The sequence below is a fragment of the Mus musculus genome, chromosome 8 (genome assembly GCF_000001635.26).
Source record: "Mus musculus strain C57BL/6J chromosome 8, GRCm38.p6 C57BL/6J".
NCBI classification, from domain to species: domain Eukaryota; kingdom Metazoa; phylum Chordata; class Mammalia; order Rodentia; family Muridae; genus Mus; species Mus musculus.
In genome coordinates, this window is record NC_000074.6 from 124,663,412 (window position 1) to 124,689,530 (window position 26,119).

At 49.3% G+C, this 26,119-nt stretch overlaps 2 protein-coding genes across 15 annotated transcripts in view; both read right to left on the reverse strand.

Annotated features, from left to right (window-relative positions):
- Nucleotides 1–7,915: 7,915 nt before the first annotated feature.
- The window catches only part of Ttc13 (tetratricopeptide repeat domain 13), a 50,685-nt gene continuing 32,481 nt past the window's right edge, over nucleotides 7,916–26,119 (reverse strand). For 7 of the 12 annotated variants that reach the window (XM_006530966.4, NM_001373941.1, NM_001357355.2 and 4 more), the window contains 14 exons: nucleotides 25,446–25,587; nucleotides 25,120–25,294; nucleotides 21,067–21,223; nucleotides 20,346–20,476; nucleotides 19,772–19,904; nucleotides 18,656–18,748; nucleotides 16,577–16,660; nucleotides 15,591–15,675; nucleotides 12,930–13,039; nucleotides 11,811–11,946; nucleotides 10,951–11,030; nucleotides 10,246–10,324; nucleotides 10,037–10,116; nucleotides 7,916–8,786 (listed from right to left, as the gene is read on the reverse strand). In XM_006530966.4, the coding sequence (XP_006531029.1) occupies nucleotides 8,672–8,786; nucleotides 10,037–10,116; nucleotides 10,246–10,324; nucleotides 10,951–11,030; nucleotides 11,811–11,946; nucleotides 12,930–13,039; nucleotides 15,591–15,675; nucleotides 16,577–16,660; nucleotides 18,656–18,748; nucleotides 19,772–19,904; nucleotides 20,346–20,476; nucleotides 21,067–21,223; nucleotides 25,120–25,294; nucleotides 25,446–25,587 (1,600 nt within the window). In that variant the 3' untranslated portion in view covers nucleotides 7,916–8,671. Of the gene's footprint in view, nucleotides 8,787–10,036; nucleotides 10,117–10,245; nucleotides 10,383–10,950; nucleotides 11,031–11,810; nucleotides 11,947–12,929; nucleotides 13,040–15,590; nucleotides 15,676–16,576; nucleotides 16,661–18,655; nucleotides 18,749–19,771; nucleotides 19,905–20,345; nucleotides 20,477–21,066; nucleotides 21,224–25,119; nucleotides 25,295–25,445; nucleotides 25,588–26,119 lie in introns of all 12 variants that reach the window. The other 5 variants (NM_001357356.2, NM_001373940.1, NM_001373943.1 and 2 more) reach the window with 3 other exon arrangements.
- Nucleotides 21,230–25,113, reverse strand: Gm46058 (predicted gene, 46058). Of its 3 annotated transcripts, XM_030243924.1 has the most exons (3): nucleotides 24,647–25,113; nucleotides 23,823–24,572; nucleotides 21,230–23,746 (listed from the first exon to the last, which is right to left on the reverse strand). In XM_030243924.1, exons 2-3 carry the CDS (start codon nucleotides 24,570–24,572, stop codon nucleotides 23,375–23,377), a joined length of 1,122 nt encoding a protein of 373 aa, XP_030099784.1. In that variant the 5' UTR covers nucleotides 24,647–25,113; the 3' UTR covers nucleotides 21,230–23,374. The 3 variants fall into 3 exon arrangements, with proteins under 3 accessions (XP_030099784.1, XP_030099785.1, XP_017168535.1); XM_030243925.1 differs by having other exon boundaries at nucleotides 21,230–24,572; nucleotides 24,647–24,680; XM_017313046.1 differs by having other exon boundaries at nucleotides 23,525–23,746; nucleotides 23,823–25,113.

The window sequence follows — 26,119 nt, forward strand, 5'->3', positions numbered from 1 at the left end:
GTCGGCACTTGAAGCCCCGCCTCCATCTGGAGCCCCGCCCCCACTGGAGCCCCGCCCCCGAGCTCCTCCTGTTATGGCCCTTCAATTTCTCCTCCATAGGACGCTTTCCGGGACCCTAGGGCATCTCTGGGGCTGCTACAGAGTCCCCCATACAAGCGCCGCCGAGATTGGAGATGACCACAGGGGTTAACTCAGGGCGAAGACCGCCATGGCGCCACGTGGCACTGATGACAAAGGAAACTTCCTCCTGCACGTGCCCAACCTGGCTTTCAATCATCCTCTCTCCTTTGCGCTCTCAGGCATTCATTGCTTTTTCAGGTTTGCGCTCTGTTCGCTGGGCGATCCACCACACTGAGCCGGGGGCTAGGCTAGGGCACTGACCCACCAGTTGTCAACCAGGAGGTTGGATTCCCGCCCGTGGAACTTCTTCTAAGCCTGGCATGGAAGCATCAGCGTGGGATACTAGCACTGTTTTGGCCTAGGCGGGAGACTCACGGCAAATTCAAGGCCAACCTGGGTTATATGGTACCATTATCCCCACAGAAAGAAAGACCCCTGCTAAAAGCATGCAGTGTGAGCGAAGTACCCCCTCTCAGAAGAGCTACACACCAAGGCCTCTTCAAACCCTCAAAGCCCTTGCTTTCTGATGCTTGCCACTGTGAGGCAGCAGTACACACACACACACACACACACACACACACACACACACACAGACACACACACACCAGTCTATTAAATCTCAGGACTCTGTCTTTAAAAATCACTCTTTAAAAAAAAATCCTAAGCAGGAATTAAAGAACTCTAGTCAGCAGCAGACGCTGGTCAGCGTAAGGAGCCTGTATTCCATCAGTTTAAGTGAGGGGACAACCCAAAAGCTTAAACTTCCAAAAATGGCCAAGCTAATCCTGGAATCTCAGAAATCATAAGAACTCCGGGAGGTTTGCTGACTACAAACAAACTGAAGAGGATGGAAAGTTCCCACAGGGAAGCAGATGTATCCCCAAAGGGGTCAGGCTTGCTGCTGAGACCACACGATTAAAGTTTAAGACAGGGCTGTGGGATGTTTGTGGCCCCATCCCACTCCCTGATTTTCACAAGACTAACAGGTCTCAGGTAAGCATGGTGTCCTATTCTGAAAAGCAACTAAATACCAACCGTGGCTTAGTTGTCTCTAAAGTAGCCCTTGTCTAACACTAAAGGCAAGTGCAGAAATAACTTGAATTCCCTGATATAAATGGAATGTCACAAATGTGTCAGGCTCTAATAAAATATATCACCACTGTCTTAGTTATGGTTTCCATTGCTACAACAAAACACCATGAGCAAAAAGCAAGTTGTGGAGTAGAGGGTTCATTCAGTTTACACTTCCCAATCGCTGTTCATCACCAAAGGAAGTCAGGATAGGAACTCCCACAGGGCAGGAACTTGGAGGCAGGAGCTGATGCAGAGGCCATGTTGGGGTGCTGCTTACTGGCTTGCTTCCCCTGGCTTGCTCAGCTTGCTTTCTTATAGAACCCAGGACCACCAGCCCAGGGATGGCACCACCCACCATGGGCTGGGCTCTCCCCGCCTTGATCACTAATTGAGAAAATGCCTCATAGCTGGTTCTCATGGAGGCATTCCCTCAAACAGGGCTCCTCTGACTCTGATGACTCTAGCTTGTGTCAAGTTGACACATAGAGCCAGCCAGTACAACCACCAAGACTGTTATCAGGTACTGGGGATGTGGCTCAGTTTATAAAGTGCTTGAGTAGCATGCACAAAGATGAGTTCCATCCCTAGTGCCCTGAAATCCAAGCATGGTTCACAGATGAGATCCCAGTACTTGTGTGAGGTCGAGGAAAGAGGATCAGATGTTCAAATCCATTCTCAGTCCGTTCAAAGCTAGCCTACATTACATAACAATTTGTCTCCAATTGTGTGTGTGTGTGTGTGTGTGTGTGTGTGTGTGTGTGTGTGTGCCAGCCACAAAATAGGCATGGTGGTTCATACCAGTGATCCTTACTTTGGGAAGGCTGAGGCAGGAGGATTATCATGCATTTGAAACAAAACTGAACTGTACAGCAAGTTCCAGGCCAGCTTGGCCTACAGTAGAAGATTATGACTCGAAATAAATAAATAAACACACTGAAGAAAGGAGAAAAGCAAAACCATGCGACGCCAGCTGCGTCTTTCAGGATGAGAAGGTGTAAGCCGCAAACCTGGGGTGCTGTCTTTCTGGTATTACTGCAGTTATTTAAACGGGACTGGAACACGTTTTCTTTACACTGGCCCTAAGCTCCTGGTTTTATCTCTGCTACCCACTCTTAATAACACAGACGATGCTTGAAGAAGTGTTCCTGAACTGCGAGTGCTCAGCTACGGATGAATCACCTGTATTAACCTTCCCCGTTTGAGGCTCAGGGAACACCGAAGAAGTGGAGGCAGAGACACTGTGAAGACACAAATGGACGACAGAGAGAGAGAGAGAGAGAGAGAGAGAGAGATGCAAAATGATCCAGTGGCTGCACTGGTCAACTCAGCCGCTTCAATTACCTACACAAGACCTACAGGAGATCAGGCCAGTCAAAATGGCAGCAGGAATGGGGTGTGGGGGGGGAACTGAGGCCTCAAGGCCTTCTGTTTCAAGGACCCACTAGCCGTTAGTGGTTGGTGAGAGGGTACAGTCACTGTCCTTTAGGGGCATGCTCCTGTAGGTTGGCCACGCTACTGGGTAATCTCCCACACTTTCTCATATGGACGGCACTACCTAGACACAGTTAGGAAGACACAAAGGAGGCAGGGAGACAGGAGAAAAGCAATAGTCAATGGATAATATTATAGGTGGTGTGAATTATGAAAAAATTAAAAGCAGATTAAAATATTTTCAAAATAGAAAAGAAAGAAGTATGCTTGTATTTTTATTTAACCTCCGCATGCTCACCTTGAAACTTTGGTTTCAAGAGCCTCAGCTTCACACTATCTTCAAAGCAGATGAGGGGCTGGCCAGAGAGGTGGTTCTATGGTTAAGAACACCGGCTGCTCTTGCAGAGGACCTGAGTTTGGTTCCCAGCACCCACATGGCAGCTCACAAACTGTCTGTAACTTTAGTTCTAAGGGGTCTGACACACTCTTACGACCTCTGTGGGCACTGCGTGCATGTGGTACATTTATATACATACAGGCAAACACTCAAACACATAAAAATAAGCAAATCCTTTTTGTAAAGCAGCTAAAAACAATAAGTGCTGTTGAAAGAAAGGAAGAAAGAAAGAAAGAAAGAAAGAAAGAAAGAAAGAAAGAAAAGAAAGAAGGAAGAAAGGAAGAAAGATAAAGAGAAGGAAAGAAAGAAGGAAAGAACAAAAGGAAGGAAGATGTAACCTCCCCCCACCCCCAGCCTAAAATCTGGCTGATCAGGTTTGACTGTTAGCGATAGGAGAGCATCAGGGGTGGAGCCTGCCACCCTATTGGTCAGACTGATGTCTTGGTTCCATCCTTTCTCGAATCTAGTTCCCTCTTTTCTTCCAGATTCCAAGATGCCTCCCAGACTAGAACCCAGACATGTGGGCCGCTGGCTGGCCTCAACAGAAGGAAGGAAGGAAGGAAGGAAGGAAGGAAGGAAGGAAGGAAGGAAGAACACTTTGTTTCTGGTGCAAATAAAACGTATTGCCAAGGAAGTTTCTATAGTGCTGTAAGTCTGAAGGCAACTGTAACCCCAGCTGCTCCGTAGGCTGAGGTCTGAATTGAAAGTTCAGGGCCACTTATGCTGCACAGTATGTGAGGGCTAGAAAGGAGGAAGAGGGAGACCTTGCTTTCCCCCAAGTTCTCACTTCCAAGTGCCGTGCTTGGCTATACCACTGTCTGAGCCCAGCAGTGTCTGTTTTACTCTTCCGGGTCAGGGTGAGAGCAGGCATGGGCTCACACAGCTGGTGTGGGGGGACTCTGGGCCTTTAGGAGCTGGATCATGGTGGGAGATGGGTCATAGAGGGTTGGTTTTCAAGCGTTACAGGCTGAGCCATTCCATCCTTCCTCTGGTTCTTGTTCCATCAAGGTGTGAACAAGGAGCCTCACTCTTCAAGTGCTGTGCATTCTCGGTCATGATGGGTTGCACTTCAAAATGTGGGCACCAAACAGTGCTGTCAGTTACGTGGTCATGGTATTGAGCAAAGGAACTGAGATGACATACAGGCCAGAGAAACGGGATGGATAGTTAATGGATGCAGGATGGTAAGGGGCTGCTGCTACAGTAGTGCGGTGTGGGGTGGGTGGGACAGACACGCAGCCCCCGCAGTGTGCACTGATGATCCAGGGCCAGCACAGACAGGCACGGTGCCGTTCTGCTCATGTGAGCTGCAGGATTCCTAGCACTGGAATTTTTACATCTCACCCTTCATCTCATTTGTCTGTTTGGACTTCGAAGAGGAGCGTCTCACTGTGTAGCTAGGATCCTCCTTCCTTAGCTTCTTGATTGCTAGGATTTCAGGGTTTACCACCATACCCAGCTGGAATTTCCTTTTTGACATGGTCTTGCTGTGTATTTACTGCCCATGAACTAACCGTGCAGACGACGGTTAACACACTGCAGCAGACGTACATACATCATCGCAGTTGAGAGCTTCGCTGTTGAGAGCTTCCCAAAAGTCCTGTGCTGCTGCCGGTCCACTGTCCTAGGACCACACGGGGAACCAGGGTCCTAAAAGCTTCATCACCAGTCCCGAGCTTCCAGCAGCCCGGGAAGACGCATGAGGTGTCTTAGAGCAGTTTGTCCCATTTTCTGAGTGCCCTCCATGATTAACCTGAGGGACACTAACTATGGAGGACAGAGCTCATGCTGACAGCTTTCAGGGATACTTAAAGCCAGTTTCTGCACCGCACCTGAGTTGTGTCACCAACTTTGTGGCCCAAGAACTGAGTTGGTGGAATGGCACAGGATACTTCACCTCTGGCATCTAGCCCTCACCTAAGTGCTGAAGGGCCAGACAACACGCCTCTTACTATCTCCTTGAAGCTGCTTCTCCATCATCGAATCAGGCTGTTCTTGCCAGCCTGAACTAAGGCAATCTGCCCTGCCAGTGATACCCATGTATCCTTCACCACTAGGAAGATCCGTGGAGAGAGGCAGGGCCTAGAATATCCTCTTCTATCTTGCTGCCCAGTGGAAGATGTACCACCCATGTATAAGGTGCTCCCTCAGCCAAACCTGCATTTCTAGGTGAATGTATTCTGCCACCAGTGCTGGCAAAGGACATGGCTTTTCCCTTTGGAGTCTGAGGCCTGAGTAATTTTGCTAATGTAGAATATGATGGTTCTTTAGGCTGTAGGCATCTAAAGCAGCTTGCAGGGAGGCAGCAAGCACATGGCCCTGATGCTCTCATCTAAATGCATTTTAGAAGCAAATGTTGGGCCCCTCCTCTCTGGACCAGCTCTTCCCTGGAAAGGAGGAGGTGGAGGAGATCTTCCAATGGCTACTAGTTCACATTTTCCCTGGGGTGTGTGTGTGGAGGGGGGAAATGCACAGACACTATGTCTGAGTGGCTTCAGACTCAGACAGATTCAATTCATCTGTCATCTGATGCATGAGTTCCAATCAGCTGTTGGCATAACAGCTGGGCACTCTGGCCTGTCAACCAAGCAAAATTAAGCAATCAAGTCTGACTGGTCCGCAGGGCACAGGCCAAGGGCACCCTCCTCAGCAGTATTCAAAGTGGACGTTCCTGGGCAGCTGTGGGCCTCTCTGGGTTGCTACCAAGTGACAGCGGGGCAGCCTCTCTGCCTCAGAGAATAAGGAGATACCTTCCCCAGGCCACAGGACTAACAAGTCCAAGTGGAGATGGGTCCAGTCAGGACTGCTCAGGGCCATGGGTTGGGAGGGGCATCCCTTGCCTGCAGTCTTACTGATCCACACCACACACCTCCCTCAGACAGACTCTGTCTTCCTGCACCTACTGAACTTGCTGTTTTTCTCTGGAGGCAGCTTTTAAAGTTGGAACACAGAAACCATGTGTGTATGCATATGTATACATGCATATATGTACATGCTTATATATACATGCATATATATATATTTGAGACAGGATCTCACAGTGTAGCCAAAACTGACCTAGAAGCATATATACAGCTCATGTTGTCCCAAATTTGGAGCAATCCTCCTGCTTTGGCCTCCTGATGGCTAGGATAATAGGCATATGCTAACCACAACTGGCTTCCTTTTCTTTCTTCCTGGAAGGGTCAGATATTCCAGTGGTCTTGAACTCACGACAGAGCTGAGGATGCCCTTGAATTCCCTGTCCTCCTGATTTCTGAAATAACTGGTACCCCTTGTTATTCTGATTTCTAAAATAGATTTTTTTTTCTTTTTTTACTCCTGTGGTCTACGTGTACATGAGGGGACCAGAGGAGGACACCAAGTCTCTTGCTGTGGTTCCATACCTCATACCTGAGACAGCATTTCTCACCAAACCTGGAGCAGTTAGCTTCCTGCTACCTGGCAGCGAGCGAACACCAGCAATCTTTGCTTCCTTGCCCCAGAGACTGGGTTTAGAGGTGATTCCAGCCATGTTTCTTTTGTGTGTTAGGGACTTGAGGTCCTCGTGATAGAGCAGCAGGTGTTTGTCCATAAGGCTGTCCCGCCAGTCCCTTTGTGTGACGTTCTAAGAAAGAGATTCATGTTGGGGAACTAAAAACAGGTCCACTACTGTGTCACACGTGTGGATGATTTCTCAAATGGATCCCCAGGCTGATAAGAGGACCACAGAAACGAATTCCCCGGCTGGAGGGATGGCTCAGTGGTTAAGAGCACTGACTGCTCTTCCAGAGGTCCTGAGTTCAATTCCCAGCAACCACATGGTGGCTCAAGGCCATCTGTAAGGGGATCTGATGACCTCTTCTGGTGTGTCTGAAAATAGCTACAGTGTGCTCATATAAATATAATAAATAAATAAATCTTAAAAAAAGGAAAAAAGAAATTCCCAATGTTCTTCCTAGGACAAGAGCTTTTAAGGACAGGCCTCACTGCACTGTAGGATGAAACCTTGGCTACCAAACAGAACTGCCCAAGAGGTTTTCTTGAGCCCTGGGGGGAATTTGGCCCATATATTCAGGGTTCTGCTTCTGAAACATCTAATCACATCAGCTGCGTGGGCAGAAATTGGGATAGTAACCGCTGAAACTGAAACGTAGTAATTTGGATTCAATGGACGGGTGAGCAGCCTCACCCGGCGTCTCAGCTTCCTTCCATCATGACAATTTGCTGATAATGGAAGGAAAAGTCTGAGGAAACCCAAGGTCTATGACTTAAGCGAAATGGAAGTTTAAAAGCGGTGGAGCAGGGAGTGTGAAGCAACCCAAGCAGCACGTGGAGGTAGTGTTCATGACAGCACTAAGCACTGAGTTGAGGCAGTGGGAGCTTGTGAGTCCCCTCCTCAGCTCCCAGCGAGTCCCCTGGTAGGAACCCCCAGCGCCATCATGCAGCCAGGTGGCCAAGGTAGGGAGTCAGAGAGCTCTCAGGGTATGGGCTTCTGCTTGGGAAACAGTGCAGTCATAGTGAAAAAGGCAGACGAGGGGTGTACTCCGGCTACAGAATGGGTTCCGCTGACTTCTCAGTCCGACTCCCTCCGGTCACTTTGGGGAAGCCACTGTTGTGGCAAAGACAGATGGTGGGGGAGGGTCCCTAGGCCCACAGTGACACTCAGGGATGGCAAGACACACAGTACAGGATACAAGTGCCGATATTGCCCTGCTCTCACCGGAAGTCCTGCTCTCACCAGAAGTCCTGCTCTCACCGGAAGTCCGGGGCAGGAGCGAGGTTTGAGGCGAGTGGCTCAGTGTTTCCCAGCACGTGAGAAACCTGGGTTCCACCTCCAGCCTCTGAATGGGAACGTAAATAAAACACAGCGGCGAAAAGCCACGACGACGATAGCAAAACGACCAAACTGACCACGGTTTGAAACTGCAGCCTTTAATGGACCTTATTCCTCCATCTTCCACCCTGTCTGAGGAAACAAGAAACGTTCTAAACGCTCTTACACCTGAAAGCAAAACTAGCTCGCACACAAACACAACGTAATCCAGTGCCTGAACATGGCGACTTTCAGAAATCACCTCGGCTTATTTTTTCCAACAAAGAAAAGAAAAATATGGTTCAGTGATTGGCAAATACTGTCTGTCATCTGGCCAGTGCTTCTTGTCACAAGCCATGGAACCGTGGGTGCTGGGGCCCTTCCACAGTTCTAGGGGGGCTGGAGGGCCCACATGTGGGGGCATGGCAGTAGCGAGGCACCCCACAGAGGTGCACAGGAAGGAGGTCTGAGGAACACCCACACCTCTGACAGTGAAGACAAGCCCTGTTGGTTGTTGGCTTTCTTCATCTTAATTATTAATTTTTGGTTTCTGAAGTAAACATTTTTTTGCTGTAAGGAAGGAGCAGTATACCTTAACACATGGGAACCAACAGGCTGCCACTAATACGCATACTTCCCTTCCTGGTCAAGTAGCTTTTCCCCAAAAAACCCGTTTTCATGATTTCTCTTACGGTTCAGAAAAAGTAAAGAAAATGTTTTCAAGTATTCAATTCCTATCAAAAATTGGTATCAAAAGTAATAAAGGACCTAATTCCATAATAATTCCATGTCTTAAAAAATAACTTAAGAAGTGAGAGGCCTGGCCCTTCATGTGTATAAATCCTCTGATCTGGCTAGAGTTTCTTTAGACACCGTGGGGTGGAATCCGTGTTGAGCACCTCGATCATGGACCTCAGAGTCGGGAACGTCTCTGATACTGATGGCAGGGTCTTGTAGGAAGGGGAAATACTGGAAGAGAAACACAGGGAAACTGTGACTATTAGCAATGCCTTATGGGGACCCATAGCCTGGGTAGATGCAACCAAAAAGGCAGAGGGCACAGCAGACCCTTCTATAGCAGCGACCTCATGTCCTGAGCTGCCTGAAAGCGCAGCCAGGACTCTGGGGAAAGAAATAATACTTTCATGTGCACAGAGCTCCATGTCACACAGCTCATATCCTGCTGTAGCTACCTCACATGCTGAGCCTGAGACTATGAGGATGCTGAGCCTGACTCTGAGGATGCTGGCTCAGGCCTGGCCCCGCCCCTCCTGATTCTGTTACTTGTCTAAGCCTGTTTCCCATCTGCAGCAGTAAATTAAATCCTTAGCTCAGAATTCCCATGATCCTTGAGAAACATTGCATACCAGGTTTGCCATGAACCATAACTGTGCAACATGTGGCTGTGTGGTTTGTGGAAAGATTTGCTGAAATTACCTAAAGGAAGCAGGACCCTCCACCTTGCGGCCACATCAACAAACCATGTGTAAATGAGTAACCTCAAAAACATACTCTGGGACAAGCTAAGCAATGTGGATGACAGACACATATTTCTCAGTTTTAAACACAGCTCAAGTGGCCCACTAGATGACACAGTGGCTGGTGTCATGTAGGCAAGAAGGGATGTGGAATAAGTCACAGTGTCTAGCTCAAGCTTGTTTGTACTCACTGCCCAGCATTTCTGGAGGTACAGCTCTTAGGCACCTTGCTGGATTCTGGCACAAGGCGACAATGTGGGTGGCGGGTGTTTGTGTGTGTGCGTGTGTATGTGTGTGCGTATTTATGTATGTGTGTACGTGCGAGTGTGTGCGTGTGTATGTGTTAGCCCTAGGTTGACATTGAGACTCTCCCTTGACTCCTCTCCACTGTATTTATTGCTGAGCTCAGAGTTCACAGATACAGGCTAGCTGAGCTGGCCACCTTGGTCTTGGGATCTTGTCTGAATTCCATCTGACCTGTGACCTACCACAACCACCCAGAATGTTATTTGGGCTCGGGGTATCTGAACTTGGGTCCTCCAGATGGGCTTTATCCGCTGAGCTCTCTCTCCATCTCTCTCATCACTCATTTTTACCTGTAGTAAAATGTCTCCACCTTAAAACCAGAGTGCGGAGCAGCTCATGAAATGAGCACATCCCTCAGAGGAGGGGGCGTCTCTGGAGCTAGGACCCCGCCCGTGCCTTCCCCTGCAAGCCTGCTCCAACCACGGCCATGGTTACCTCTTCAAGTTCATCCAGCTTTTTGCTATTTTGCTGAAGGCCTCTGAGCCAGGGGCTGTCATGGCTTCAAAGTCGACTAACTGGAAAAGAGGAGGCGCAGGACGTGATAAAAGGAAGGAAATGGTGTGGGGTCTAGCTCGCATGCGGTCCACAGCCAGAAGCCCGGGGCGAGGTGCAGCCATGCCTGTGCCTCCGCCAGCCCAGCATACCTTCCCTTTGGGGATCTTCCCAGCCACTTCTTTGCCACTGGCCATCAGCGCTCCCACAATGACTGAATACGCAATGACACTGTCAAGACAGGACAGACTTCAGCCAGCCCTGGCCTATGGCTATCACGCTAACCTCCCTGCGGGCGTCCATCATGAAAAAGAATCTTACATAGGAATTCTTTGGACTAAAACCTTAAATGTTTAGTTAACAGAAGAACTTTGTCGTGTTTATTTTGAAAATATTTCTACTTTCCTACGTAAAGAGCATAAGGAACTTGAGGGTCCACAGGAGCATCTGCGCTCTGAGGGAAGGCGGGTTCCCACCGGGTTGCTCCCTGCTGCTTTCTTCAGAGAGCAGCACACGGAGCCTCTCCTCTTGGCCTGACCTTAAATCCCCTTCATGGTTGGCCACGGGTGTGATCTTTCTATTTTTCATTTTGTTTCCCCGAGACAGGGCCTCACTGTGTAGACTAGGCCGGCGTCAATCTCAGAGACCCACCTGCCTGTCTCCTCAGGGTTACCATTAAAGGCACATGCCACTATACCCACCAAAAACGGGACTTGGGGGCAGGGGGTGGATTTTAGAAGAAACAATGGGAACTTCTTGTGATTTGTAGTGGGCTTTAGAGGCTGTGCCTGTGACACAAACAAAAGCCATAGCAACAGTTTCGATCTGAAACTGTCATAGGACGGGACATCACTTACCTAGATCCTCGAGACAGGGGCATTAAATTATAAAAGTAATACACTAAGGATAAGATTAAGTTGCAGACAGCATCAGCCTCCTAGGAGAAAGGACAGAGATTCATGAACTTCAGCCCCATGTCAGGAACTCGCGCTGCACAAGATCTTGACCAGCTGCCCTCTCTCAGGGCTGGCGTGCTTAGTTAGAAAGCTAACTTTCTTTCCCACTTCTGATTCAGACCAGGACAACCAGTCCATGGAGGGCACTGCCCGCTTTCGGGTGGGTCTCCCTTCCTCAGTTAAACCTTTCTAGAAATACACTCATCGATACAGCCAGAGGTGCCCCCTCGGTGACGCTAAATCCCTTCAAGGTGCCAGTCACAATCACAGTTTTACAGTAAGCAGCAATTCTAATGAGGGAACTTATAGACCATGCTCACAGTGGCCGACCTGGACAAACCTCTTCTGACCACAAACCTGCACTGACGCACCGCAGAGCTAACAATATGTACTGTGCCACCCCATTGCTGTGGTTGTTAAACCCTGGAAATGTTTTTGCTCCAAGGAGTACTAGAAAGGAGGCTGAGACAATTACAATTGATTTCAGGCATAAGACAAACAGCCTCAGTGAAACAGGGGAAACTGTAGGTGGGGGGTGAGGGGGTGGGGCATTTGCCAAAGAAATTGCAGGACTGGGGTGTGGCTCAGCAGTGAAGCATCTGCCTAGCACACTGGAGTTCTTAGTCCCATCCTCAGCAATACATACGCGCGCACACACATGTACATGTGCACACACACTCACAAACACACACCAGGTTCCATCCTCAGCAACACACACACACACACCCCAGGAACAGAAAATAAAACAAAGCCAAACCTACCCCGAATTCTGCCGAGAGGGTCAGTACTTTGCCCTTCGCTGTCAGGTCTTTATAAAGTGCATCTATTTCAGCGTGATACAGCTGTGTCCTCTCTTCTGTGGTTTGAGTTTCCACAGAAAATAGGATATTGCCGACCCTGAAACACAAGCACTGCTGTCAATGGCATAGATTAAACAATCCAAACAGAAACTGGAGAAGTGGTGTGCGTGTGTTGTGTGTGTGTGCGCGCGCGCGCGCACGTGCGCGCACGCACGAATGCTAATGGTGGCTGCTCGGAGTGCTCTGAGCCCTGTTGTCACTTTCCCAGCCACTCTGCCCAGGCAGGAGCAGAAGTTGTGGGAGGCTCATGAACACTGCTACTACCATGTCTTGTGCTTATGTTTTTGCACGCAGCACCACTGTGGCTCTGTGAGGATAAACTCACACAGCATGGACTTATCATGACGCTATCTGCAGAACCTCCTGGTTCTCAGAACATTAGCTGGAGGGAGAGGTGAGACCAGGCTTGGGGACATAAAGGGAAGAAGCAGGGAAAAGCTGAAAGTTTTATGGGAGAAGTGGCCTGAATGTGGGTCTATCCTATTTAAATTCAGCAGGACACACAGACACACATACATACACAGAGAGAGGGGGGGAGAGAGAGAGAGAGAGAGAGAGAGAGAGAGAGTGGGGGCCTTGTGGGAAGAAGGGTTTAGTGGGAATAACTGGGGGGATAAGAAGGACTAAAAGTCACTACAGACATGAATGAAACTATCAAAGAAGAAATGATTGTAAAATGCTTCTCAGTTGGCGGCGGTTGAGAGTAATGATGGCCAGAGCCTCAGATGTGCAAACTTTCCACAAAGACATTGCCACCCTCTCGAGACCCAGCAATCTGCAATGCGTGCATGGTAGCCCTGGGCCCGCATGGACCCGTTTTCCTGCTGTTGGACAAGCTCTCCGGAGCCTCTGAGCACCAGGCAGAGGTGCTGTGGGAATTCAAATGGGTTGTGTGCACTTAGCCAGGAAGGATGCTGCCCCAGGCATATACTGAGTACACACATGGCCCAGACACGGCTCACATCAGGACATCCCTCCACTGGCCGCCACCAGCCCCACGTCACACTGGAGCGAACATACTTGTCTCCTGTGATGGTGATGGTGAAGCCGTCATATTCCTTCCCTTGATCTTTGAGGCTGGGGACTTTGGTGTTCACGGTGAACCCGTCCTTTGTTTTGGTATTAAACTGCTTTCGAGGGAAAATAAAAATCCATATTAGCTGCAGTTCTCACACTGTAACATGGTTCTGTCATGCAGCACCACACACACATTGGGCTGCATTCTCAGCTCCCCTGAGCTACATATCGCCCACATGCTACGGGCTGGACATGTCTACTTCTAATCCGTCCTGAACCTTAGACTTAGCTCTGGGCTTGTCTGAGGCATTCAAACTGAGAGACCATGTGCTCTCTCTTGGTAGGCAGTGGCTAACAACACTTCTCCTTTCTTTAGATGCAACACAGGCCCTAAGTGCCTCACATCCCACAAACCTACAGAGCAGCAGGGGCCCCAGCAGAAAGCTGCAGGTGCCCTACAGCCAAGATCTAGCTCAGTGCAGCAGCTGCTCTGGGGTTGGTTCTCCTCCCAGCGCAGCAGGCAGCAGCCTTGCCAGCCAGGAGCAGCAATGCCAGCTCCTGCAACCTGAAAAAGCATGTGTCCCTGAAAAAGCACTGTGCCCTGCAAGTGCTCCCCAGAGCCGCAGGCCCGAGGGGTGCTCAGTGGTTCCTCTCCAGGTGTGTTTTAGGTTCACAGACTCTAACCTCGCAGACCACAGGTTGTGAGGGGACCTCCTCAAAGCCGGCCAGGGTGTCTCCTAGGAACACAGCTTCAGATGCCAGCTCTGAGTTAAAACCTGCGATGCTCTGCCTTTATTCTAGAATAGTGCCCTCCGACTCTGGCTGGGATGGATGGAGCTGGAATAGGGCAGGCAGTGACAGACAAAGGACTCTGGGCTCTGGCGGGAGGGCTTCTCCTGCAGCAGGCCACAGGAGCGATGGCTGGAGGCCCACGGCAGGGTGCAGCTGGGCAGGACTGACTACCAGGGCTTTCAGCTGAATTGAGGGAGAAGCGCCTTTCTTCAGGGACTGGCTCTCAGAAAACAAGTGCAGGTGCTTTCCCGTATGCCCACTGAATCCTTGCCACAAACAGACCAGGTATGAATGCACAGTCCCAGGAAAAGGAACAAACCTGGCCATACTGCTGGGCCAGGAAGTGGCAGAGTGGAGGGCTGAGGGAGGGCCTCTGACTCTGGTCCATGCTCCTGGCTAACGATCTATCTGCTGGGGCCTGAGTGCTTTTCTAAGTCTCCAGTGGCACGCCATGTTTTTCAGAGGAAGAAGAAAGCTACAAGTTTCCCATATGCACATCCATAATCCGGCTGAAGCCAGTCTGAAGCTGGAAACGCTCCCATCCAAAGGACAAGCTCCTACAGACGACACAGCAGGGCAGTGCTGCCACCCTCTGGCTAGGTGTTGTGAATGCACCTTGGCACGCTGCTTTCCTTTCCACGATCTGTGTAAGCAGATTTCGTCTCCCACCTGAAGTCTTACTAGATTTTAGTGACTGAAATCCACAGAGGCTGACCCAGCGCAGTGCCGGTCTCCTGTCCGCAGTGTGTCCTGCCGCCTGTCATGGAGGAGCTGCCGGGATACTGAAGGTCAGCACCACACAAGTGATGTTAAAAGCCACCTGAGAGTCTTCTTCCAACAAATCTGCCATTACCGTGTCATGCAAGACTTATGGGTATTTTTGTCTCCTTCTGTGATCTTTCCTTTAGTTCTGACTTTCTATGTCAAAGCCGCACCTCAGTTCCATTCTCAGAGCGCATTTCAGATGGAAACGGACGTCACGACTTATGCTGTTGCTGCTGCAGTGCTGGGAATCAGACACGGGCCTACTAGGTACCAGGAGAGGGTACTCCCGTGACTCCCAGTGAGGCACCTCTGGGAGCAAATGGAGATGAAGGTGCTCAGAGCAACTTCCCACCATCAAGGCCACAGCTCTGTCTCAGCTCACAGTTAACTCTGAGCAACCCCTGCTACGGCACAGACTTCCACTGCAGATGTGGCCACACAACAAGGGCTCCCCCGCCCCTGCCTCAGGTACCTCCTCTTCTGCAGCTGCTGGCCTCCACACGCCTATCCTACGGGACAACAAACAACGCCCACAGGAATCTGGGGGAGACGGGGTTCTCCAACTCTCCTTTTAGGAATCCATCTAACTACAGCTGCGTGGCTTTTGGGCCGCTGGGGAGTACTGGACTGTGGCCACAGGTCCAGCGTGAGTATATTTATTTTCAAGTCCTTTGTTTCCTGAATTGACTGCGTCTCGAAAGTCGGTTCTGGTTGAGTCTGGTTCCAGCGCTGTACTTGATCTGGGTTACTGCTTACAGTGTGTTAATGTGGGGTCTCAGATGCTATACTTTGTAAGTTCTGAGACAGCGCAACAGTCACATATGTGCTTTGGTTTTCTTTTATACAATTCCTCCTGAGATATATTTTCAATTTAAGTGTATGTGTGTTTTGTCTGCATGTATGTCTGTGCACCCTACATGCCCGGTGCCTGCAGAGGTCAGAAGTCAGATGCCCTGGCACTGGACTTACAGACAGTTTTGAGACACCACAGGAGGTCACCACGTGAGTGTTGGGAATCGAGCCCGGGTCCTTGGGATGATAAAGGCAGGGCTCTTCAGTACCAAGTCACTGCTCCAGCCCCACCTGAGATGCTAATAGCAAACTTACCTTCATAATTGGAAGGAGGTCTTCCACTTTGTGTACCTTTTCCAGAGCTTCTCTGACTTCCAATAAGCCCTTTGGATTATTTGCTCTTGAAGAGAGGGGGAAGGGCAGAGGGAGGTTAATGCAGAATACGATACGCAGATCCATTCACGTCTTAAATAACTGCTCCTAAGGACAAGCAGCTCAATGCTGCAGGCCCATATATCCCAGGGCATCTCACTGACAGGGTCATCCACCCAAATCAATAATACATGTGAGAAAATCATGTTACTGACTTCTTATCCACCTGCTCCGCATCCCCTAAGCAGCGAGCATTGGCCTGGGGCTGACGCAATGCACTGGAGGCCCATGTGTGGGTCCCGTATAAATGTCATACCATCTAATGCAAAGGCCCTGAGCATGAAGAGGTCTTTGGAGAGGATAGACAGCATCCCACACTGGGCAACAGCAGGAGTCAATGCGAGCCAACAGGTGTGGGGCTGCAGAGGCATGCGCGGCGAATCAGGAAATGCAGCAGGCCAATGCGCAGGCGCGGGGGTCTTAGCTGACCCTTGATTCTCCTGTTCCAACTCTGCACTGGCAAGTGTGTGGTTTCACTTCTCAAGCTGCTCGGATCTAAGCACCCTGCTGGGGGGGCGCCACACGGTTCTCATGCTCAGCTGGTGACTCCACCTCAAAACTCAATGCCCCGCGGGATGGACGGAAGCTCTGTCGGCAATCGGGAGTGTCACTGTGATGAGTGTTGGCCGAAAGCACTGCCAAGGCCAACACTGTGAAGCCATTACTCTGGCGGAAGCAGGCTTTAATTAAACTTCCGGTCTAGTTCGTTTGGTCTGCCTGTGGTTCAGTTTTCTTTTTTCTTTTTTTATATTTTTTATTAGGTATTTTCCTCATTTACATGTGGTTCAGTTTTCAAATCTCACAGATAGACCACACATGAAACACATGGGACCAATGCATCACAGCAAAGAGGAGAACTGGAGGCTTACCCGTGATAAACAAGAATTCTATCTTTAATAAAATGAAGTATTTTCTCAAAATATTCCAGATATCTCATATTGATCACTTGACCCCTGTAAGGTAAAAGCGATAAAATTAACCATCATTTTACAAAGGCTTGTAAACATCAGTTAGTTCCAAAAACAAAGAGCGGGGACAAATATGGGGAAGTGTAAGAGAGGGGCTTGCTTTGTCACTGTGGGAGTAGCGACTCCCATCTCAGCAGAAAGCTTGGGCTCTTGGAATCTGTCCTGGCAGAAAGTGTCCAGAAAAGACGTAGCTCCTGACAGGCCACAGAGGAAGGAAAATCCTTAGCTTCAGGAGTTCAGACCTGATGGCGACTACCATGAGTGGCGCGCCTGGTTCTCTGGGTGCGCGCCTGCCTATTGAATGTGCCTGGCTCTCTGGGTGCACCTGCGTATTGGACATGCCTGGCACTTGTGTGTGCCTGCGTAAGGACACACCAGGCTCTGGACACGCCAAGCTCTCTGTACACGGCAGGCTCTCTGTGTGCATGCCTGCCTGTCTGAGGGTGCCTCTCGGGCCTTTTAGCAGTCCTCCTTCCCTCTACCCTCTGGAGACACTATACTCCTCACATGCCCATTCCGTTTTTTGTTTTGTTTGTTTGTTTTCTTCTTCCCCTCTCTTGAAGGTGTTCGCGTCTAGCAACAGCTGAGTCGAAGTCCGTCTACCCTAGGAAACACCACTCCCTGCTTCTGACAGCTCCCTCACATCAAGGTCATGATGCAAGGAGGACTTCTCTCCCTGACAGGGCACTTCAGTTTCCAGCTTCTCGCTTTTTCTCCTACTACTCTTAGACTGACTGGGACAACTGTGGCCTCAGCTAGAAGCAGAATAATGGATGCCTCTGATGCTTTTCTGTCAGCACCTCAGAGTGTCTGCAGCTCTCTTCTAACCCCCTGCAGGGGTCTGCATCTCTACACTTGCTCCCCACCTGCTGCCCCCTCACAAATCTGTTCATTCATCTGTTGCTACAGCGACCTTCGTCATGTCCATCTGTCTTGCTGTTCTTCGGCTCACCACCCAGGCGTGGCTCACCATTCTGGCTTCTACCTATGTCTCGGGCCTCAGTTCCTGAGACTTCCTGGGATGCAGTGGCTGGCAGCTACAAGGGATGCGTCACAGCTTCCTAGTCAGGAGGGATTCACCAGTGGGTTGGTGCACGGCCCACTGTCTGTCCGAGACAGTTCAGGTTTGGCCCCTGGATACACCGGGTGTCCCTTACTTCTCTGCACTCCATCAAGTCATGACATGGGTCTGTGACTCAAGTACCATTCAGCAAGAACATAAGCAGGTACACAGTGGCCTCAGTTACAGCATGTGACCAAATCTAGGTAAAAGTGCCACAAATCATTCCATGGGGAACTGAAAGGAGCCAGTAACAAAGGGAAAATAAACATAATTTCTAGAAATTAAAAAGGTTAAGTCTAAAAAAGACTTTTATACTAAAACCTAAATTTAAATGTCACATGTTAGATGGAGCAACAGTTTCTTGATCTAGGCTCCTAGAGCTAGAAATATTTTAGATATGACTCAGTACCACATCCGCCAAATTCATCTAAAGTCATGTTCACTAAATGGCAGGCAAACACTTCGAGCATCCCTGAAGTGAGCTCTTCAGGATGTGTTTACGCCTGTTGTCAGGGTAGCTAAGCCCATAAAGGATGAAAGGGCAGGCATCCACCCAGTGCCTGACTGCAGGGCTCAGGATAAGACAGAAGCTCCCATCAGGGAGCGACCTCCCTGGTGGTCCTGGCCACAGCAGGCTCACGAGCAACCTAGGCAAATACGGAATTCCCCATCTGATCGATTTCTCTGCTGTTTGACGACTTCTTGAAAACTGACACCCTCCATCCTTCGAGAGTCCACCCTTGAGCGGGCAGGGCTCTACCTGTGCAGGTGCACGGCAAGCACTTTGTGCCAGTGGACCAGCAGGAAAGATACTTGTGGGTGCACAGCTACCCTGGGTGTGTTCCCCGCCAAGGCCACCAGGGCCCCTCACACTGCTCCACTCCTACGCAAACACAAGAAAGCACACAGGCCCCTACCTGATTAAGTTGATGTGGTTATTGAACCCTCTGCTGAGACTTGGAGCTGGCATCTGATCCAGCCACAGGACAGGCTGGTCCGGATCAGCGATCCTGTGGAGCAGAGCTCATGAGGAGTGCTGCGGCCTTACCCACAGCTTCCAGGATAAACCAAAGATGGGTCTCTGTAAAAGTGAGGGAGGAGCCCGACTGGCTCCGACTTGTGAAAAAGAGCACACAGGCCATCCCAGTGCACAGTGTGGCCACACCAGGCGAGAGGCCAGCAAAGGCTGGTGAGCTGTAACGGTTCGTCTAAACTGTCAACTTGGTGGGATGTTAGAGTCAACCAAGGAAACAGCTGTAATGGTGGTTCCAGAGAGGGCTAACTGGTGGCTTAGAAACCTGGCAACCCTCGCTTTTATTTCCTGAGCAGCAGGAGTTGAGTGTGTTCTGAAGAATAAAGGCAACAGTGATTTATGGCAAGCTTTAGCGGGAAATAACTCAGTATCTTAACTTATAGGGTGTGCGGCAACAGGTGACGCGCAGACAGCCTGGTTTCCAGTCCAGGCTAGATCTTGAACCCTGGGACCCGGGAGTGATCCTGGCTCCTGTTGGAGTTACCGCCCCCACAACCCCCACAGAAGAGGCATAGCTATCAGCCACTTAGGAATAGCACCAAGCCTTCCCACATGCAAATAAGGTTCCCCCCAAACTCTCAGTCCAAGCCAATGAGAGGTGCCTGCTGTCAAACCCTGAATCACCCCCAGAACTGTATATAAAGCCATGCAGGGAATTAAAGGCATGCGAGAACTATTCCTTTGAGTCTTTTGTTCCAAGAGCTGTATGTAACACTTGGGAAGAGATCTTCTCTCCTGAGACCCTGCCGCACTCCTCACTGAATTGTCAACTTTTTGCTGGCCCAGCCTGGACCCGACTCAGTTCAGAGAGGGTCGGAGTTACACTCACTTCCCTTTGCTGGAGCCTTCCCACCCGGCCTGGACAGCGATCTCGTGGAAAGCCTCAGGTACCCAGGCCCACAGTAGGGTTTAATTTGGTAAGCAAAGAGGGATTGAAACCTCTCGCCGAGGGAGACATGGTCTGAGAGAACTTGCCCACTGCTGTGTGCCCACGGGTTACCTTCTCCACTTCACAGCAATGTCGAACATGTCCCTCCACTGCAGCAGCCTTGTTTTTCCATTCATGCGAACCTTTGAGTTGGTCCAGGTACGATGTACGGCCTGCATGACTTCCAGTGCTGCCAGGCCCATGGCTAAGGGAGGACACAACCAGACAGCTCGTCAGAACCCTTTCCAAGGGGCCAATTCTCACCTTTCCTCTCAAGCCTGAGGGACCCCATAAAGAACAGGACGCAGCTGGTGAGACTGAGCTTCCGATGACACGGCTCACATTAAGGAGAGCCACTGCTACCCAGCAAGGCTTCCTACCGAAGCAGGCGGAGCCTCGAGCCCCTCCTTCCCCCGTAAGAAGGAAAGCTGCCTTGGCCTGACTGGCAGTGAGGGATTGAGAGCAATGCTCTATATCTGCACATCGGTAAGAGCCGAGCTGGAAGAACTCACTGAACTATCCTACACACCCGTGCTCTGGTCCTGTGGGAGGCTGAGTGCAGTAAACAACAATTTCTAAGAGGAAGATGACGTGGCTGAGAGACCCTGTTCCTGGGCTACGATTCCACTTCAAGTTTCCAGAATACCTCTGTGTATCCTCTTGTTGGGCAGGAACCCCGGTGTTTCATACTGCATCAGCGAGCCCAGGCGGTCAGCTACACAGATCAGCTCCTGGACTTCAGGCTTGTAGCCCTCGAAATTCTGATGTAACACATCTCTGCAGGAAATATCAGGAACAAGATAAGGACTTGTGTGGCACACCTGCACTATCGCCCCACTGGAGCTCAACTAAGACACACACAGGACCAGGCACAGCCAGCTTCACATCCCACCACACAACTGAAAGAAGCAACCACTCTTTGCAAGTCATGTGGCCTGTTTGCTACCACATGCAAGCCAGCACACCACTACATGGCATATGTAGGGCTCCAAGGCCCCCATTAGCATTTGTTCTATAAACTTCTCCAGACGCACGGTGTGCAGTGCCTGACTATGTCTCGTAACTGATAGAGTATAAAGGTGCCCAACATGTGTGCAGAAGTGACACGGGCAAGAAAGTGTCAAGGTGCCATATGAACTACGAGAAGTAGCTGGTGACATACAAACTGCAACAGGAACACGGGCAAGAAGTTGTTTATTGATCAAGAAATACAAGCACTCAGGAGGCTGGGGCAGTGGGGTTATGAGATTAAGTCTCCTTGGAATGAATGCACACTGAGGCCCAATCCTCCCATACACATGCAAAAGCAAAATGAGCCTCCAGTTGGGTTGTGGCTGGCCATGCCCCCCACACGGCACAGCACTTACCTAATGTGAGGCTGCAGGCCGGGCTGCTCTTCATAGCCGTCTATGAGGAAAGGCAGGTTCTTGGCCCAGTGGTCCTTGAAGCTGCCCGGTAGATCCGAGTCAATGTTATATTCCGTCAGAGGGGTATCGAGGTGTGCGTGCAGATATCGAGAATACTCTGTAGACAGGAAAGGAGCTGCCAAACCCAGACACTGCTAAAGAAGCCCTTACTAGAGTGGGTCACCACATGGACGCTTTGAACCACACTGTCCCTAACTGCAGGAGTTCTGAAAGACAGCTTCTGGACTACAGAAACCTGCTAGTGACAAGAACCAAGTGTACAACAGCCAGCTTGGGTCCGCTCTGATTACATGTTAACCTTTCCATGAATGAAGCCAAAGAGCTTGTCTTTCTGTCTCAGAGCCTGAAACACAAGGGAAGCATCAGACCGAGCCTGGGATCTGTCAGCTCTGACGGAGAAAACGTGTGTGCAAGCTCGCCACGGCCTGACTGACAGGCGTGTTTGCCCCTCAGGCTGTCATTCCCAGTGCCAGCTCTGCTGAGCCAGAGGAGAGTAAGGGACAAGCTGTCTGAAAGATGGCCCTCTGGGCTGCTGATACTTGACTCAGTTATTAGGAACTTCAGGATGTTCGGAATAACGTGTGCATATCAGTCTATTTCCAACTATCAAGTCAATGAAGTCCAAGCTCTGATCAAGACTGGATAATAAAAGATGAGCACTCAAACTGAGATGTCCTGTGATTGCAAAACACCCCAGGGGTTAAAGACCTAGAGCAAAAAAAAAATCACTACTTTAAAATGTGTATGTGTGTATGTATGAGCGTGTATATCTGTAAATGTGTATATATATGCACATGTATACGAGTGTGAGTGTGTATGTGTATCTGAATGCGGATATATGCCTAACAGTGTAGGTGCCTTTGGAAGACAGAGATGTTGGCTCCTCCTGAAGCTGGCCGCAGTGGTCGCCACGTGTGGTTGCTGGAACCACACTCGGGTCCTCTGGTAGAGCAGCTTCTCCCTAGACCTAAGCCGTAACATTTCTCAGAACAGTAATGGTGGCTCACGCATGCAAGCTCAGCACTCAGAAGGCTGAGACAGGAGGATCCTCCACAGAAACAGCGCTAGGCCAGCAGGGCCTACAAGATGCGATGCTATTTAAAAAGGCAAGAAGACAAAACAAACAAAAACCCTAAGAGTTTCCTAGTAATTATATGCTGAATTAAAACTTTAATTTGTTATTAGATTAGGTACAACATATTTTTACCAAGTTACATCCACCTGCTTGTTTTTACATTTCTTTTAGATGTTTTCTCCATTTTTCTTATTTGGGGAACTGCATATGTGTGTGTGTGTGTGTGTGTGTGTGTGTGTGTGTAAGTCTGAGGACAGACTGCAGGACACAGTTCTTTCTTGCCACCGTATGGGTCCTCGGGACGGAGCTCAGCTGGACAGGGTTGGTGGCCAGTGTCTTTACTCGCTGATCCATCTTGCATGTTGTGTGCGTCTCCCACTTAACGTGGCTGTTCCTAACTTAAGTCTGCAAGCATGACTTACTTCATTTTTTTCTGCTTTAGAATACTTTCCAAGGCTAATGAGAACAAAGGCAAAATATGTGGGCATGCAGACAACAAACACCTTCCCAAATCAGCGGGGAGAATATATGTGTGCGTATACTGGAGGACACACGTTTATATGCTGGTTAATATATGTATGCACTGGCTGGTCTTTGTCTGTGTGACACAAACCTACATGTATCGTGGAAGAGGAAATCTCAACTGAGAAAATGTCTCAATATTATCAGTCTGTAGGCAAGTATATATAGTATTGACGAATGATGGACGTGGGAGAGCCCCACCCACTGTGGGTGGTACCATTCCTGGGATAATGATCCTGAGGTGTGTCCGAAAGCAGGCTGTGTAAGCCATGAGGAGCAAGCTAGTGAACATCCTTCTCCACAGCTTCTGCTACAATGACTGCCTCCGGGCTCCTGCCCTGACTTCCTTCGGTGATGGACTGGGCTGACGAACTGAGCAGAACAAACCCTTTCCTCAACAAGCTGCTTTCGGCCACGGTGTTTAACACAGCAACAGAAACCCTAAGAAACCCTAAGACTAAGACAATGTGTATGTATGCTGGGAGAGGTGTGTGTGTGGACACTGATGTGCATGTGTGTGTGTGTGTGTGTGTGTGTGCGTGCAAGCATAGGAAGATATGTACACATACATAGGAAGATGCTTATGTGAGTATACAGGAAGATGTGTGTGGGAGGAAGATATGTGTTAAGGAAGGTGTGTGTGTGTGTATGTTACAGTATGTGTGAGGTATGTTTATGTATGCATAGGAGATATGTGTGTACATATGAAGGTTTGTGTGTGTGTGTAAATAGGAATTGTTTCTGTATGTGTGCATGTGTATAGGGAAATATGGTGTGTGTATAGGAAGATGTGTGTGTACATGTGCATGTGTATGCATAAGATGTGTGTGTACATATAAAGAGAGTTTGTGTATATAAGATGTGTGTACCTAGGAAGTTATGTGTGTATAGGAAAGTGTATATGTATACATAAGATGTATGTGTGCATAGGAAGGTGTGGGTATATATAGGAAGATGTGTGTACATATGAAGACGAATGTGTGTGTACAAAGGAAGATGTGTGTGCACACATAAGGTGTGCATGTGTACATATGAAGAAGTGTGTGTCTGAGTGTGTATATTGGAAGATGTGTGAGGATGCTTTGGAAGGTACGCATATGTGTACATATGAAGAAGTGTGTGTCTGAGTGTGTATATTGGAAGATGTGTGAGGATGCTTTGGAAGGTGTGCATGTGTACATATGAAGAAGTGTGTGTCTGAGTGTGTATATTGGAAGATGTGTGAGGATGCTTTGGAAGGTGTGCATGTGTACATATGAAGAAGTGTGTGTCTGAGTGTGTATATTGGAAGATGTGTGGGGATGCTTTGGAAGGTGTACATGTGTACATATGAAGAAGTGTGTGTCTGAGTGTGTTTATTGGAAGATGTGTGAGGATGCTTTGGAAGGCATGCATATGTGTACATATGAAGAAGTGTGTGTCTGAGTGTGTATATTGGAAGATGTGTGAGGATGCTTTGGAAGGTACGCATATGTGTACATATGAAGAAGTGTGTGTCTGAGTGTGTATATTGGAAGATGTGTGAGGATGCTTTGGAAGGTACGCATATGTGTACATATGAAGAAGTGTGTGTCTGAGTGTGTATATTGGAAGATGTGTAAGGATGCTTTGGAAGGTGTGCATATGTGTACATATGAAGAAGTGTGTGTCTGAGTGTGTATATTGGAAGATGTGTGAGGATGCTTTGGAAGGTGTGCATATGTGTACATATGAAGAAGTGTGTGTCTGAGTGTGTATATTGGAAGATGTGTGAGGATGCTTTGGAAGGTACGCATGTGTACATATGAAGAAGTGTGTGTCTGAGTGTGTATATTGGAAGATGTGTGAGGATGCTTTGGAAGGTACGCATGTGTACATATGAAGAAGTGTGTGTCTGAGTGTGTATATTGGAAGATGTGTGAGGATGCTTTGGAAGGTACGCATATGAGTGCACTTGAAGATGTATATGGAGAAAAAGCAAGTCTGTGACTAATTCAAGAATTGCTTCCTTTCTAACCAGACTGGGTCTGACTCAGGAGGATGTGACATAACAGAACGAGAGGCCAGAGATGCCAGGTCACTAACTCTAAACAATGAAACCTCCATGAAAGGTCCTTTCTTGTCCTTCAGTGATCTGAGAGGGTGTAAATCATGCTTCCAACAATGAATCTCACATCCAACTAGAAGTGTGCTTTTTACTCAGGCCAAGCTTCTCTGAGTTTTACCAGCCCCGTAGGTAAGGTAGCAAGAACATCAGGCCTGTCTCGGAAGACACTGAGGACCCTGGTCCTGAAACCTCCAGCAGCAAGAGACGCTAGGGACAGGATGCTCACCCCCAACTCTACCACCTCCCAGGAGCAGCAGGACGCCACAGCACTGAGCACAGATGCCGAACAGTCCCGCCACTGTCTGCTTACCTCGTAGGTACTTGACCCTCAGGTACTCTGGGCTGGCCTTCTGGCCTGGAAGAGGGTCATTCAGCATAACTTTGGTTTGTGCTTTAATCCCTTCGTAAAACTGCCCCATGGCCACATGGCTCAGCCCCTTCATGTACTGGCACACTTCGTTGTACGGTTCCAGTTGCAGGCAGCGCTGTCGTTTAGGACAAACGGCAGAGTTAGCGGCACATGGGTCAGGACCGCTGCTCCGTCTACCCAGAGGCACCCCTTCCAGGTTAGTTAGTGCCACTGAACTGAGGAACAAGCAGAATCCAGCGGTGGCTCTGCCTGCTGCCGAGGCTCACCTTGAAGTTCTTCAGGGCCTCCTGCAGGCTTCCGTGGTGGTAGAGCATCATTCCCCGCAGCTGCAGGGTCTGCACGTGGTTCTGGTTGAGCAGCAGGGCCTTCTGGAAGCTCTCGGTGGCTGCGTCAAAGTTGCCCAGTTCTCTGAGGATTGAACAACCGTGGTGAGCCCTGTGCAGGCCGGTCAGCCATGGAAGCCCCGGAGAGCAGTGCTGGGAGCTCGTGAGACGTGACGGAGGGCGTGTCTCTGGCTACCTGAGCACCTCACACACAGCCACAGTCCTCACACCACTTAGTAATCTGACACACTACAGGAAGTTCATGTGCTTCGATTTCTCTAGGAACAATGAACCTACTGATTTCCAAAATGTGTATTCAAACTCCTCCCCTAGTTCATTAACAAGTGCCAACCCCGAGAATGGCACTGGGTGAACACTCTTCCCAAGCTAGGGAAAAGTCCGTGGACCATGTTCACAGAAAGTGTCAAACCCATAGGATCACAACTGTATCCCCCGGTCTCTGAAGTCACCTCAGCGAACAGCTAGTAAATCATCATGCAGCTCGAAATTTTGAAGGAAAGGAAAAAAAAGAGAATACTTCAGACATTAAGTTCTTCCAGAATGGAAATGACTGCTAGCAACCGATTTCCTTTTTACATAGTAAGCTTTTCCCACAG

Bases quoted from the DNA above. Each gene is read 5' to 3' on its own strand.
- Gm46058 (XM_030243924.1), bottom strand. From the start codon at position 24,572: ATGCGTACCTTCCAAAGCATCCTCACACATCTTCCAATATACACACTC. The intron at 23,747-23,822 runs ATATGCGTACCT...TCATATGTACAC, and splicing joins ACACTTCTTCATATGTACAC to ATGCACACCTTATGTGTGCA.